At 38.6% G+C, this 16019-nt stretch overlaps 1 protein-coding gene across 4 annotated transcripts in view; it reads left to right on the forward strand.

Annotated features, from left to right (window-relative positions):
• Positions 1-470: 470 nt before the first annotated feature.
• sorl1 (sortilin-related receptor, L(DLR class) A repeats containing) overlaps positions 471-16019 on the forward strand; it is a 134684-nt gene continuing 119135 nt past the window's right edge. For all 4 annotated transcript variants that reach the window (XR_007425247.1, XR_007425249.1, XR_007425248.1 and 1 more), the window contains exon 1: positions 471-773. Coding sequence is in view for 1 of the 4 variants with exons in the window: in XM_022674963.2 (XP_022530684.2) it covers positions 498-773 (276 nt within the window). In the remaining 3 variants the exon portion in view is untranslated. The remainder of the gene's footprint in view (positions 774-16019) is intronic.

Genomic DNA, 16019 nt, shown 5'->3' on the forward strand with positions numbered 1-16019 from the left:
TTATTTCTTTTCTGGATTTTATTGGTGTTATCTTAATATTTCTTATCTTAATTTTACTTAATAATCTTAATTGTTTTAATTTACTTGTTTCTATTAATTATTTTCTACATTTTACTAGTGTTATCTTAATTTTTAATCTTAATTATACCCAATAATGTTAATGTAAAGTTTTAATTTACTTGTTTTTTTCTGTAAAGCTGCTTTGTGACAACGTCTGTTGTAAAAAAGCGCTATTTAAATAAAATTTAATTTAATTGAAAAAAGTATTTCTTTTCTGAATTTTACTGGTGTTACCTTAGTTGTACATAATACTAATTTACTTGTTTCTTTTATTTCTTTTTTGAATTCTACTGGTGTTATCTTTATTTTACCTAATTAAATAAAGTTGATTATTATTATTATAATTATTAACAGAGCTTTTATAGGGTCAGTTCCTGTAGTGACCGCAGGCGGCGCTGTTTCTTCCTCGCCGAGAAGAAACACAAACATACACAAACATGGCGACACAGCAGACGTGCAGGATGCTCTCGCTCCGCCGCTGCGCTGTTTTTCTGCTGCTCTGGTTCGTCCCCGGCAGCTTTTCGGACACGCTCCGTCTTCACCAGGACCCGCGCTTCATGCTGCCCCAGGACCGGGGCTTTTCTCTGGTCAGCGCCTCCGCCGGGCTCTTGGAGAGCTCAGCGGGGGGAGCGGCTGGAACATACCCCGGGCAGAGAGCACGCAGCCGGCGGAGCGCCGCCGAGAGCCCCGCTATGACCAGGGTCTACGGGCGGGTGAGTACAGCCGGGGTTTCTCCTTCCACAGCGAGCTCCACACGAAGATAACGACCACCAAACACCCTCTAAACCCCTCACCAAACACCCACTCAAACCCCCACCAAACACCCTCTTTCCAACGCGTTCACAGCCGCTCACCTTCCATCAGCTCCAGCTGTTTTAATGTGACCTGTTTGCCTCTGTTTTCCACACGCCCCCATTCACACCAACAATAAACACTGCACTTAAAATTAATTTTTAATTGGTTATATAGGCTAGATTAATTGTGGAAAGCTTGGGGTTTGGTGCATTTGGTGCATTCGAGGTTACAGGTGAAGTATGGATTAATTTAAGATACAGCTCTGGAAAAAAAAGAGACCACTTCAGTTTCTGAATCATTTTCTCTATTTTTTCTATTTATAGCTATATATTTGAGTAAAATGAACATTGTTGTTTTATTCTATAAACTACAGACAACATTTCTCCCAAATTCTAAATAAAAATATTATCATTTAGATCATTTATTTACAAAAAAAAAGAGAAATGGCCAAAATAACAAAGAAAAATGCAGAGCGTTCAGACCTCAAACAATGCAAAAAAACAACAAAAAAAAAACAAGTTAATATTCATAAAAGTTTTAAGAGTTCAGAAATTAATTTTTGGTGGAATAACCCTGGTTTTTAATCACAGTTTTCATGCATCTTGGCAACATGATCTCCTCCACCAGTCTTACACACTGCTTTTGGATAACTTTATGCAACTCACTCCTGGTGCAAATATTCAAGCAGTTTGGTTTGATTGATTATATTCCATAGGTTTTCAATTTGGTAAAATTAAAGAAACTCATCATTTTTAAGTGCTCTTTTATTGTTTTCCAGAGCTGTATATAGCTATATATATTGATATAGATGTAAAGAAGGGGCCTATTGTATATCTGTATTGTGTTTAATCAGATAAAGCTTTAACTAGCTGTAGTGGACACCACTATATAGTTAGCCAGGTCTTAGCTTTTAGCTCAGGTCTAGCTTTGTATTGTTCATCTAAACATGGCACATCAAGTCACGAAATATGTTTATTTATTTGTGTTTGATATTTTATTTCCTTGTTTTGTCTTTTAATTTACAGTAGGTTTGCATTTATGGCATTATCTGACACTCTTATCTAGATCAACTTGCAATACAAGGTTATTGCTGTTTTAGAGTTGGGTTAGTGTAGTGTTAGGAGTCTTGCCCATGGACTCTTAGTGGTGTATTACTGTATAGTCACCCAGACCGGGAATTGAACCCCAGTCTCCTACATGATGAGGTAGCTCACTGGAGTACAGTGATGTTTTGTTATTCTGAAGCTGCCTGTGTTTATTTCCACACCATTATCTGTTTAGGTTCATGTTGGATAAGTGGTATTGCATTCTTTAAATGAGTTTTACCTTTATTTGTTGAGTATTTGTATATTATTGTTCCGTTGTCGGAATATCCCTAATGATTAAAAGGTATTATTAGGAGTATTGCTCTTTGTAAGGGTGTAATAATATACTATTATATTATCTTTATATCAGTGGCATACAGTGGTCTTAAAATATGTCTGGATGATATGGCAAAATTCTACATTATATATTTGTTAATTTAAGATTAAGATATCTGAACCTACAATCTTTTAAATTATTTATTAAAATAATTTGCCAGTTTATGTAATTCACTCTATAAGGAATGTCAGTCAGTAACAGATATATATGTATTGATATAAATTGAATTATTGTCAAGCTCTGTTTTAAAATGGACAGTTATGTTGTTTATCCGTTTTTTTCTCTGGGAAAATATGCTGTCCCAAAATGATCTGTAATTGTGATACGAGTCCCCTGAGTGAGTGCATTAAGGGTTACCCTGATTTACAGAGCATAGTATATAGTGTTTTTCATCCCTGCTCTGCACATTTTAGTGCTTTTCCTTCTTTTACACACCTTAAACCCAATACCAGGACTTTTAATTAGCTGATTATTTGGATTCAGTTGGAGGACAGGGTTAAAAAATATTGGAATTTTGATTGAAAATGGAAATGTATAAAACAATTTAGATAACAAATAATTATAGTAAAATATATTTAAGCAGTAACTAAAATATATAATTACTGGAAAAGTCCAATCATGAAAGGAAAGTCAAATTGTTGGCTTGGAAAAACGTGCTAATAACTACCCCTCTGTCTGCTGCCTCTCACCACCTCTGTCTGCTGCCTCTCCCGCCCTCTGTCTTCTGCCTCTCCCGCCCTCTGTCTGCTGCCTCTCCCGCCCTCTGTCTGCTGCCTCTCCTCCTCTGTCTGCTGCCTCTCCTCCTCTGTCTTCTGCCTCTCCTCCTCTGTCTTCTGCCTCTCCTCCTCTGTCTTCTGCCTCTCCTCCTCTGTCTGCTGTCTCTCCTCCTCTGTCTGCTGTCTCTTGTCCCCTTCTCTGTCTGCTGCCTCTTTTACCCTCCTCTGTCTGCTGCCTCTCCCACCCTCTGTCTGTTGCCTCTCATGCCCTCTGTCTGCTGCCTCTCATGCCCTCTGTCTGCTGCCTCTCCTGCCCTCTGTCTGCTGCCTCTCCTGCCCTCTGTCTGCTGCCTCTCCTCCTCTGTCTGCTGCCTCTCCTCCTCTGTCTGCTGTCTCTTTTCCCCTTCTCTGTCTGCTGCCTCTCCTCCTCTGTCTGCTGCCTCTCCTCCTCTGTCTGCTGTCTCTTTTCCCCTTCTCTGTCTGCTGCCTCTTTTACCCTCCTCTGTCTGATGCCTCTCCTCCTCTGTCTGCTGTCTCTTTTCCCCTTCTCTGTCTGCTGCCTCTTTTACCCTCCTCTGTCTGTTGCCTCTCCTCCCTCTGTTGGTTGCCTCTCCTCCCTCTGTTGGTTGCCTCTCCTCCCTCTGTCGGTTGTCTCTCCTCCCTCTGTCGGTTGTCTCTCCTCCCTCTGTCGGTTGCCTCTCCTCCCTCTGTCGGTTGCCTCTCCTCCCTCTGTCGGTTGCCTCTCCTCCCTCTGTCGGTTGCCTCTCCTCCCTCTGTCGGTTGCCTCTCCTCCCTCTGTCGGTTGCCTCTCCTCCCTCTGTCGGTTGTCTCTCCTCCCTCTGTCGGTTGTCTCTCCTCCCTCTGTCGGTTGTCTCTCCTCCCTCTGTCGGTTGCCTCTCCTCCCTCTGTCGGTTGCCTCTCCTCCCTCTGTCGGTTGCCTCTCCTCCCTCTGTCGGTTGCCTCTCCTCCCTCTGTCGGTTGCCTCTCCTCCCTCTGTCGGTTGCCTCTCCTCCCTCTGTCGGTTGCCTCTCCTCCCTCTGTCGGTTGTCTCTCCTCCCTCTGTCGGTTGTCTCTCCTCCCTCTGTCGGTTGTCTCTCCTCCCTCTGTCGGTTGCCTCTCCTCCCTCTGTCGGTTGCCTCTCCTCCCTCTGTCGGTTGCCTCTCCTCCCTCTGTCGGTTGCCTCTCCTCCCTCTGTCGGTTGCCTCTCCTCCCTCTGTCGGTTGCCTCTCCTCCCTCTGTCGGTTGCCTCTCCTCCCTCTGTCGGTTGCCTCTCCTCCCTCTGTCGGTTGCCTCTCCTCCCTCTGTCGGTTGCCTCTCCTCCCTCTGTCGGTTGTCTCTCCTCCCTCTGTCGGTTGTCTCTCCTCCCTCTGTCGGTTGCCTCTCCTCCCTCTGTCGGTTGCCTCTCCTCCCTCTGTCGGTTGCCTCTCCTCCCTCTGTCGGTTGCCTCTCCTCCCTCTGTCGGTTGACTCTCCTCCCTCTGTCGGTTGACTCTCCTCCCTCTGTCGGTTGACTCTCCTCCCTCTGTCGGTTGCCTCTCCTCCCTCTGTCGGTTGCCTCTCCTCCCTCTGTCGGTTGACTCTCCTCCCTCTGTCGGTTGACTCTCCTCCCTCTGTCGGTTGACTCTCCTCCCTCTGTCGGTTGACTCTTCCCCTCTATTTCCCTCTGTCCCCCTCTGTCTGCTGCCTCTCCCCCCTCTGTCTGCTCCCCCTCTGTCTCACTTTGTCTGCTGCCTCTCCTCTTCTATCTGCTGCCTTTTTACGTAAGTGTCTCTAAAAACTAATAAAAATGTCAATTTTACAAAACCTGTACCATTGTATCACTCCAAAAAGCACAAACAACGTAATACGATATAATTCCTACCACTCTGCAAAATCCTGCATTTCCACACTGAACGCTGTGGGATTAGTAGCGTTTTTAAAAATAGAAGAATAATAATGAGAAGAACAGTTAGTTGGCTTTTTAAGCCAACTTAATAAAAGGAAAGAATAATACTGGCAACTGTTCTCTTAAATAGATGTGAAATTGTTGATCTAGTGCTTTTCACAATAAATATTAGCATAGCGCTGCTTTATAGAGATGCTGGTCCCTGCTGCTTTAGAGCAAACCAAAGGTAACAGTGTGACGGAAAACCTCAGACAGGAAGAAAGGAGGCAGATTAATGTTAGCTTTTTCTTTTTTTCTAGAATAGAAACACCTTGTCTTCATTATTGTGTCGCTGTTCAGATGTAACGTCTGTGTGATGGTTGGAATGAACTGTACGTCTTGTGAAAGAAGCACACTTTGTACAATAGGACGCGCTGGTTAACAGACTGGACTGTGAAGTCTTTTCATATTTTCGAGGCAGAAGATCAGAACAGGTTGTAATTAGGCTGGATAGGCCAATAGGAGCAGCTCTGCAGAGGTGTGTGGACCTGGGTGACGATGTTCCTGTGATTATGTCAGTGGGATGAGATGGAAATTATATGTTAAGCAGATGACAGAGTTTTAAGTGGGCTTGTGGTTTCAGGTCTTTGAGACCCACTTTAATCATAAATGGTGAATGACCAACGTAATCGTCAGTGTCTCCAATCCTGAACAACAGGAAGGAGCTGAAATCTTTTTCGCCATGAAGGTGGTTGATCTGTAAATCTTAATGGACGGTGGGTTTGAGCTAAGGTGACTCAGCTACATGTTCATGAGCATTTCTTTGACCTGCTCTAAAAATGCTCTAGAACTATTTTGCTATTTATAGGTTTATGTTTAAGTAAAATTAACTTTGTTGTTTTATTTTATAAATTACAGACAACATTTCTCCCAAATTCCAAATAAAAATATTGTCATTTAGAGCATTTATTTACAGAAAATGAGAAATTACTGAATTAACAAAAAAGATGCAGAGCTTTCAGACCTTAAATAATGCGATGAAAACGAAAAGTTCATATTCATAAAGTCTTAAGAGTTCATAAACCCATATTTGGTGGAATAACCCTGGTTTTTAATCAGTTTTCATGCATTTTGGCATGTTCTCCTCCACCAGTCTTACACACTGCTTTTGGATAACTTTATGCTGCTTTACTCGTGGTGCAAAAATTGAAGCAGTTCAGTTTGGTTTGATGGCTTGTGATCATCCATCTTCCTCTTGATTATATTCCAGAGGTTTTCAATTTGGTAAAATCCAAGAAACTCATAATTTCTAAGTGGTCTTAGAGCTGTATATTTTATGGTATAAAACGAAATTTAAATTGTATTATTGCATAGGACGAGATATTAAAAAATACAAGAATTTTATCAGATTTGTAACAGAAGTCAATGATCCAGAATGTCATGATACTAGTAATACTAATAATGCACTCCAAATATCTCCATATATCCAGAATTGAATTAAAAAAAGTAATACTGGACAGATATAATCTGTCTCTAGTAGATATATAATGGGAAATGAGAACAGTGTGAATTTTTCTTTTGCTAAAAACAGTAAAAAAAAGTAGCACAGTGATGTGATAATTAGGGGTGGGTGATATGACACCATATTTTAGGGTATAGTATTGTTCACCATATTCAAAAATGTTACTTATACTATTGCGTGTGATACGATATGTCCTCAGTCCTCAGTCTTTTATCATGTTTTAAAATATATTAAATAATAATCTCAGGTAGAATCGAAATAAGGAAAAACATTTTGGTCTGGGATTGAGTGTCTTTTTACATGTGGAGGTTGAATTTAATCAGTTAAATCTGCATTTGTTAAAATTGTCACTTATTGTCAGGTAGGTTTGGTGTAAAATACACTGATGTAGAGAAACTTATCTTTGATGTAGGGTTACTTCTTAAAACAGGGATTGTAGAAAGGGAAATAGTCTGTGACTAGGCTTAATAAATATCTGGGAAGCTGCTCTATAGAGTCTGAATGGTTCACAGTGCTTGTAAAAGGACTCAAATGTCATCCTCATAAATCTGCTTCACAGAAAGCTATTACATGAAATGAATGAGTACCTGAACCATCTGGTTCCTGATGATTCAGAGGTTACTGGTAATGCTGGGAGGAGGTTTTGGCCCAAATGCACTTTTTATTCACTTTTTGTGCACGGAAAAGCAAAAATATTCCCCAAATAAAAATGTCTGGTTCGCTATTGTGTTACAATATTACTAAAGCAAGCCGTGTATATTTAAATAGCACCTTTCATACACAATTTAAAGTGCTTTACAGATTAGAAAATACAAAAACATTGCAAAAGAATATTGAACATGGAAATGATTCAAACATGATTAAAATAGTATATACAGCTCTGGAAAAAAACAAGAGCACTTAAAAATGGTGAGTTTCTTTAATTTTACCAAATTGAAAACCTCTGGAATATAATCAAGAGGAAGATGGTTGATCACAAGCCATCAAACCACCAAACTGAACTGCTTGAATTTTTGCACCAGGAGTAAAGCAGCATAAAGTTATCCAAAAGCAGTGTGTAAGACTGGTGGAGGAGAACATGATGCCAAGATGCATGAAAACAACTGTGATTAAAAACCAGGGTTATTAAAACTTTATGAATATGAACTTGTTTTCTTTGCATTATTTGAGGTTTGGAAGCTCTGCATCTTTTCTTTGTTATGTCAGCCATTTCTCATTTTTTTCTGCAAATAAATGCTCTAAATTACAATATTTTTATTTGGAATTTGGGAGAAATGTTGTCTGTAGTTTATAGAATAAAACAACAATGTTCATTTTACTCAAACATAAACCTATAAATCAAAATCAGAGAAACTTATTCAGAAACTGGAGTGATCTCTTAATTTTTTTTCCATAGCTGTATATATTTTTGGAATGTTTGGAATGTTTTATGGTTGAGCAGTATGGCAAAGCACACAGTTTTTGTACAACTATGTACAAAACCAGCATTAAAAAGGGTTTAAGCAGCCAAATGTAGACGAGAAAGGAAATAGGGGAAATCCTGTATAAAGTGGTCTTAAGGTCTGCATGGCTAGAGGTCATGTCTGTTACTACTCTCAGGAGTATTGCCTTCTTCAGATGGTCTAGTTAAGGTTTCTGTTCTGTGTTGATCTCCGTTTCCTTTCTCTGGACACTTGTTTGTTGTACCAGCATGAAAAGTAGATCAGTGAGATATAAAGTCTACTGTTTCAAGGTAACGGGAAGAATTAAGGGTGAAGATGTGGAATTGAAGCTGTGTTTTTTGATGTGTTTGGATTAGGAAATTATTTTATATCCCTCAGGATAGAAGAGTAAATCAACTAGTTCTTGTTGTTTGTGAAATACAGTGGGTCTCTCTGAGTTGTTTATGATGCTGCACATGATGAAACTCTTCCTCAACCTCCATTGTCTGCAGTAACTAGTAAAAGAAAATATTCAGAAAAACGAGTCAATCAGAAAAAGCACCGTGTCTACATCAACCCATGAATTAGTATTCATAGCCCCGCCCACCTCGACTCGGGACTGCCCACAGGTAGGGCTGAACGATTAATTGCATTTGCGATAATCTCGCGATATTTTAAAACGCGATTCTCTAATCGCACTGGCTGCGATTTGACTGGTCACGTGACTTGGGAGCGAGCCAAGCCGAGGACGAGCGGAGCATACCCGAGCAGAAGGCAGGGAGGTGGAGAAGTGAAGTCAATACAGCGCACTTTAGGGCGTTTTCACACCAGCACGGTTTGGTCCGGTTAAAACGAACTCTGGTCCGTTTGTAACTTTAGTGCGCTTCGATTGAGCAGGTGTAAAAACAGTAATCGCACTCGGGTGCGGATCAAAAGAACCGGACCGAGACCAGCTGGAGGAGGAGGTGGTCTCGGTCCGGTACCAAACGAACTCTGGAGCGGTGTGCTTGTGGTGAGAACGTGATCCGGTCTCGATCCGACCCAGCTATTAAATATAAGCCATTTATTTGAGCTAAACTGATGATAAAGCAAGCATAGTTTAAACTGATATATTAGCTAGATAACTCTAATTACCACAGCTGTGAACAAACACTGTGTCCATGCACGCGCTGCATTCACTGCTCTGTTTATTATGTATAAATCTGCGCTGCACGTAGAAACACTGTATTTGAAAGTGCAGCGTTTCAGCGTTCAGTGTTAAAGCACAGATATTTGCGCTGGAACACAAAATATTCTCGCTGTATTTACTTTTTTCGTATATTTATATTTAATGTACTCCCGTGTCAGACAGCTCTGACCAATCAGAGGACACAGGCTGCTCGCGTGGTTTATTGATGCGCATTTTGGTGCGTTTACATTTATGCCTGTGGGAAACCAGACCGAACAGAGCGAGAAAACGCTCCAAGTAAACAAACTCATTAGAAACGAGCTACAGGTGTGAAAACGCCCTTGTTGCACAATGGCTTCAGGCTCGACAGAACACATCAGTTGTGTAGTATTAGTTTGGCTTTAAAAAAGAAGATGCTGCTCAATGTCACTTTGCTAAACGTGCCTTGCTACTGTTGCTACGACGCGAGGTAACACTACAAACCAGTGCTGCATCTTCAAATACAGAAAATAACGAGTTGGTTAAAGCAGATTCTCTTTATGTTTTTTGCACTTTAATTTTTCATGATGTTACTAGCTGGAGAGCAGTAAGTTAAATGTTTTATATCTATGTTTTTTTCTAATAAAAAAAATGGTGAAAAGGAAAAGCTATTTATCTATTTATTTTTCTATAAAAAAACAAATGGTGAAAAGGAAAAGCATAGATTTTTTGCTTTATTGTTATCTGTGCTTTAAATAAATCTGACATTGTTTATTATTAAACAGATTGATTTATTGCTTCTGTTGTTGAAAAATACTTGAGAAGACAAAAAAAATCGCATTTTAAATCGCAATCGCAATTTATAGATAAAAAATTGCAATTAGATTATTTTCCAAAATCGTTCAGCCCTACCCACAGGCAGAACTAAAGCCGGATGGCTACGCTGTCTCGTCAGATAGGAGCTAACTAACAGCGCTAGGAACAGAATAGCAGTTCATTCCTGTGTTATTTGTGCGAATAACTAGGGGTGTGACGAGACACTAATACCACGAGACGAGACGAGACACGATATTGGGTTCACGATAACAAGACGAGACGAGATTTAAAACTTTTTTTTTCTTTTTTTTTTGGACAAAATCATATACCGCAAACTTAACAGACTGGTTTCTCTCACACATTGATTCTATAAGGAATAAAAATAAGAATAAAAAAATACAAATACAGCTTTTCTAACTATATAGTGCAAACAAGAAGTGCAAACTACAACCAGTCATATTAAGACTATGGTTTGTGTTTTTTTTTCCTCCTAAATCTCTTGTAATTTAACTATGCAGAACCATAACCAGTCATATTAAGACTGCTTGAAGTGAAACAGAGACAGAACATTTTTTAAATACAGTACAGAGCTAAGGGATTAGTAGACCTGCCTATGAAACAGTCACATGTAGGATTTATTTACAGTATTTATATATGGTTTGTATCTTGTTGGTCACTCTGTTACCGTTTATTATTTCCACTGGAGCCAAAATGCAGCCAGACATACAACTTAATAGTAGCAGAAGCATCTTCTATATCAAGGGTATTTAATTATATTAAATAATTAAGTGCTATATCCTGTAAGGTTGTTTGAACTGAATGATGTAAAAATACAGAAGAAGAAGAAGAAGAAGAAGAAATGCCTCTCTGAACAGATTTCGTTTACATTAATCCCCTGTCTCTCTGTCGCACTCGGCATGACTAGTTTCCGCCCGTTCTCGTTTTTCCGCCCTTTCTCGGGATACCCATCTCCTTATAAAGGCGGTTATTCACGACCGCGACCCTGACAACACGGGTTCGATCCCGCGTGAGGAGCGGTGTGTTTGTTTATTTATTTTTTTCCTTACCGCGTCTGCACAGATCTGATAGACTGAAGACAGGGGCTGCGTCCAGAAACCCCAAAAGTGTCTCCTTTTTCCTACCGATCCTCCTCCTCTCCTCCGTGACCCGGAAACTGATTTCATGAGGCCATCTTGCCGCCTGTCCGAATACCGTAGGAGACGAAAGAAGCCGCTTAAAATCCACCTGTAGTAGGCTTCCAACGGAGGTTACATCAGTGTATCCTACTCCGGAAGACTTTTAAGGATTTTCCAATGACATCACTGCATCCACGCCCACAGAGCACGCGAAAATGGGGAAGGCAACGCCCAAATATACGTCATAAACATATTAATTAACTAGGTTCCTTATCTAATTAAACAGCCAGTAAAGCAGTAATGTAATGTATAGTTTAGATAAACTGTATGCTCAGTAAAATGCGGCTGGGAGTAAACAGGATTTTATTGGAATATCTGAATTTTTAGCTGTGTGTGATAGTAATGTTCTGAAACGTGCTGAAAGTGAGCGTTGTGATTGGCTCAGTTCAACGGTAGTCAACATCCTATCTAAAAGGGATCAGCTGTCCCATTTCCCCAATTACAGCTCCTTCCCTCCATTCCTCCTCCTCCTCTCCTCTGCTCGATTCCTCCACCTTCTTCCGGGGTAGGAGAGGAGGAGTAGGAAAGGAGGAGTAGGAGAGGAGGAGTAGCAAAAGTTTCTGGACGCAGCCAGGGTTTGGTGATCTTACCCCACACGTGATTGGTCTGTGAGTTTACTGCGCCGCACAATTAAATCCTTCTCAGTAGTTTCGGTTTGGGTCCGCATTGGACAACGTTAGTGACCATTAGTGACCTCTGTTCTATACAAATGCCCGAATTTTCCTCTTCTGCTGAGAGCTGCTCTCACACTCGCTGCTACTGGGTTGCCAGATCCCTCTTAAAAAGTCCACACTAAACTGTTTTTATTTTTTTTTCTCCCGCCAGACAGGTTTAAGCTTGACGAGAAATATCGTCACATACAATCTCGCGAGATCTCGTGGCACGATATCTCGTCACACCCCTACGAATAACACATCAGTGTTTATATATTTTAACCAGTAATTAATAAGAACTAAGGAAAAAATGGTTAGATCTTGTCTATGGAACACCATAGAACATCTATGTCTATGGTCTGTTATTAATTTAAAAAGGTCTTTATTTTTAAATGTTTCTAACTGTTATCTGTCTCTCTATTGTCGCAGTACTGTAAGCCAATCAGAGGCAATATGTTTGCATGTATGAATATTCGTGAGCAAGAGCCCAAATACTATCGTTTCTCCCTGCTCACTCCTCCGCCGGACTAAAGCAGCATTATACTGGATCACCGGAGCTCACATGGCATTTATTCATACTAGACACCACAACTAGACAATTTAAAATGAATATAAAAATACGATGCTATGAGACTTTTTAAGAATTGATGATTTATTGATGATTTATCAGTAAAATAGCTTGACATTAGCCACTTGCACGACTTGTTTTGTGCAGTTTAATGTGGTGCACTCTGAAATGCTTATTAGCTGATCTGGAGTAATAAAATAATTAATAATGGTGTCCGGTCTGATTCAGTCATTTGGCAGTCGACCGTATCAATCCATTTGTTATTGATCCGGTGTCAGCTTTTAAAGTTCTCATCCAGTCTGCTTAGTTTCATTATAGCAGAGCACACCCTCTGCCATCCTCTATATGCCATTAAGTGAAGAGCTTTAGAAAAGCATGGTTTTAAAAGAATTCAGACTCTCCGTTGCACTTTTATTAGTAGCAGTGTGTAAATTCTAACTAAAGAATGGAACTGCTTTGTCATTTAGGTTGAAACAAAGAGTCTGATTAAAAGGATAATGGATTTTTTATGGTTATTACAGAATCTAAAACCCATCATCATAAGCTTATGTTTTTTTTCAGTTTTTACAAAACAGTTGATATTGTATGGTGGACTAGGAGTAGGCACTAAAATAATATCACAATATTTCATGGTATTTTCGGTGTAATACACTACACTGCAACAAAATGGAAATTAAATTTTATTATTGCATACCATGTAATGATATGTCACAACCCTAACTGAGATATTAAAAAATACAAGAATTTTATCAGATTTGTAACAGACATCAATAATCCAGAATATCATGATACTAATAATACTAATAATGCACTCAAATATCTCCATGTATGCAGGATTAAAGTAAAATAAATGATACTGGACAGATATAATCTGTCTCTAGTAGATATTATATAACGGGAAATGAGAACAGTGTGAATTTTTCTTTTGCTAAAAACTGCAACAAAAAAAAAATAAAGTAGTACCCTGATGTGATGATTAGAGGTGAGTGATATGGCATCATATGTATAAAGTTTAAAAGAGTAATTTAAAGAAGTTGCTACCAAACTACATGAATCAGTATATAGTGTCTCACTATATGAACTGTTTAATAATAACATTTTACTCGTGTTTAACAATGTTCACTAACCCTTTGAGACCCTGCATTAGGGGTGGGCAATATTATATCGTATACAATATATCGTGAGACAGAAATATCATGATATTAAAAATCCATATCGTGATAATAGGGCTGTTCTGTCTTAAAAGTAGTCTATTATTTACTGTGAAGCTTTAGGTGTTTTATTGTATAATTGTTTTAGTTTGCAGTTTATATGCATGCACTAAATATTCTGCAGTATTATTTGCTGCATTATATTATTTTATACTGTATTATTTATTTTGCCACATTATGATTATGCTGTTATACTATTATACTATATTCCTGAAATGAATTAATTATTTTTCTGTTTTCCTATATTGCCAAGTATATCGTTATCGCAAAAATACCCTGAAATATCGTGATATTATTTAAGAGCATTATCGCCCACCCCTACCCTGCATCCAATACAATCAAAGATTAGGATCAGATTATTTTGGGGAAGAAAAACTGATTGAAATCTGTACTAATATTGATGAACGGAGCTGTTTGATTTAAACACTGGCCAGACTTCATCCTGACATAAAGAGGTTTTAGTTTAAAGCCTAAACTAGACTCAAGACTGAGTAGGAAAAGCATTTAAGACACACGCGCACACACTCTCACAGATACTCTTCATAGATTGTTTCTGACAACAATTTGCTGTTTGGATCTGAGCAATTGATTAAAATTCAATGCTCTTCTTGTCTTAAAGTTAATTTCCAGGCTAGGAAGTGTCTGCACTGAAAAAAAGGCATTTTAATTCAGCTGGCCTTCCTCAGCTCAGACGTATTTCATAAATCTTCTGCCACAATCAAGTCAGTAATTACTTTCCGTTTTTCTCATCTATCCTCTTTAGCCCTGGAAGAACTTCACGTTTATTAAGATTTCTGAAACGGCTCCAGTCATAATTTCCATCAGTTTCTCTCAAAGCTGTTTTCATTAGATTCGGAGTGGCTATTGATTTTGGATATGGGATCGGTTCAAAGCAAGCAGCTCCTTCAGGCTCATAAATACTAATGGGTGAAAGCGCTTCTGAGAACAACGAAATGAGGGATTTGGACTGTGCGCTACTTGAGGATTAAGTAAAAGAATTTGTCATGTTTATTGAAAACTTTGTGCTACTTTATCCTGCATGCCTTTACTTGCGGTATATAGTGAGTATTGTTTGCACTGGGGTTTTTATTTTTTTAGCAGAAGTATTTGAAGACTTATTTCTAAGTTATCCAAAAGCAGTGTGTAAGATGGGTGGAGGAGAACATGATGCCAAGATGCAGGAAAACTGATTAAAAACCAGGGTTATTTCACCAAATATTGATTTCTGGACTCTTAAAACTTTATGAATATGAACTTGTTGTTTTCTTTGCATTATTTAAGGTCTGAAAGCTCTGCATGTTTTTTTTTTGTTACTTCATACATTTATCATTTTCTCCAAATAAATGTTCTAAATGACAATCTTTTTATTTGGAATTTGGGAGAAATTTTGTCCTTAGTTTATCGAATAAAACAACAACGTTTATTAGACTCAAACATATATCTATAAATAGCAAAATCAGACATAAACTGAAATTGTCTCTTAATTATTTTTTTTCCAGGTCTGTATCATTATAAACTACATAAAATCCCTTTCTTTCTTAGTTACTTTCTCTTTTTTTTTAAATACCATAGAAAACAGAGTTTGAATTAATTTCTGTTTTTAGACCTGCTGTACTGTGTGATAAATTTGTGCTAAAATAGAGTTAATAATCTCAAGTGGAATGGAAGTCAGAGAAAACGTTTTGGTCTGGGTTTGTAGTAGGGGTGTGCCATATCGTATCGTTGGTGATAATATTGCCAAACATTCGATGTTATACCCTGAAATATGGTGCCATATCACCCACCCTTATTATCATATCAGAGTACTGCTTTTATACTGTTTTTAACAAAATAAAAATCAACACTGTTCTCATATCCCATTATATAATATCTACTAGAGACAGATTATATCTGTCCAGTATCATTTATTTTACTTTAATCCTGGATATATGGAGATATTTGCAATGCATTATTATTAGTATCATGACATTCTGGATCATTGACTTCTGTTACAAATATGATAAAATGATTTGTTAGCCATATCATATTGCATGCAATAATACATTTCTAAATCATTTTTCTAATTCAGTGTTTTATCATATTGCCAAAAGTATCGGTATCGTGAAAAAAACATGAAATATTGTGATATTATTTTAGAGCCATATCACCCACCCCTAGTTTGTAGTGTATTTTTATACATCTGCATTAGTAAATGGTTAAGCCGTAAAGATGTAAATACTGTCACTCATTGTCAGAGAGAGACTAGATTTAATATAAAAAGCATTGATTTAGAGAGAGCTACGAAATGAGGGATTTGGACTGTGCTCTACTTGAGGATTAAGTAAAAGAATTTGTCATGTTTATTGAAAACTTTGTGCTACTTTATCCTGCATGCCTTTACTTGCGGTATATAGTGAGTATTGTTTACTCCGGGGTTTTATTTTCAGCAGAAGTATTTAAAGACGTGCTTGTTCCAATAAAGAGAACAAGACCAGATTCTTTCTTTCCCTCTTTTTATATAAAGGGCCTGAATTTGATTAGAGCCAGGTTGTGCTCCAAATAATAAATTGGACCGTTTATTGTTTTGTATTTGGCAGACCTGTTTTGCTGCCTCACCCAAGCCTGACTGACAGAATATGGAGTTTCTGAA

The sequence above is a fragment of the Astyanax mexicanus genome, chromosome 18, assembly GCF_023375975.1.
Source record: "Astyanax mexicanus isolate ESR-SI-001 chromosome 18, AstMex3_surface, whole genome shotgun sequence".
Taxonomy (NCBI): Eukaryota; Metazoa; Chordata; class Actinopteri; order Characiformes; family Acestrorhamphidae; genus Astyanax; species Astyanax mexicanus.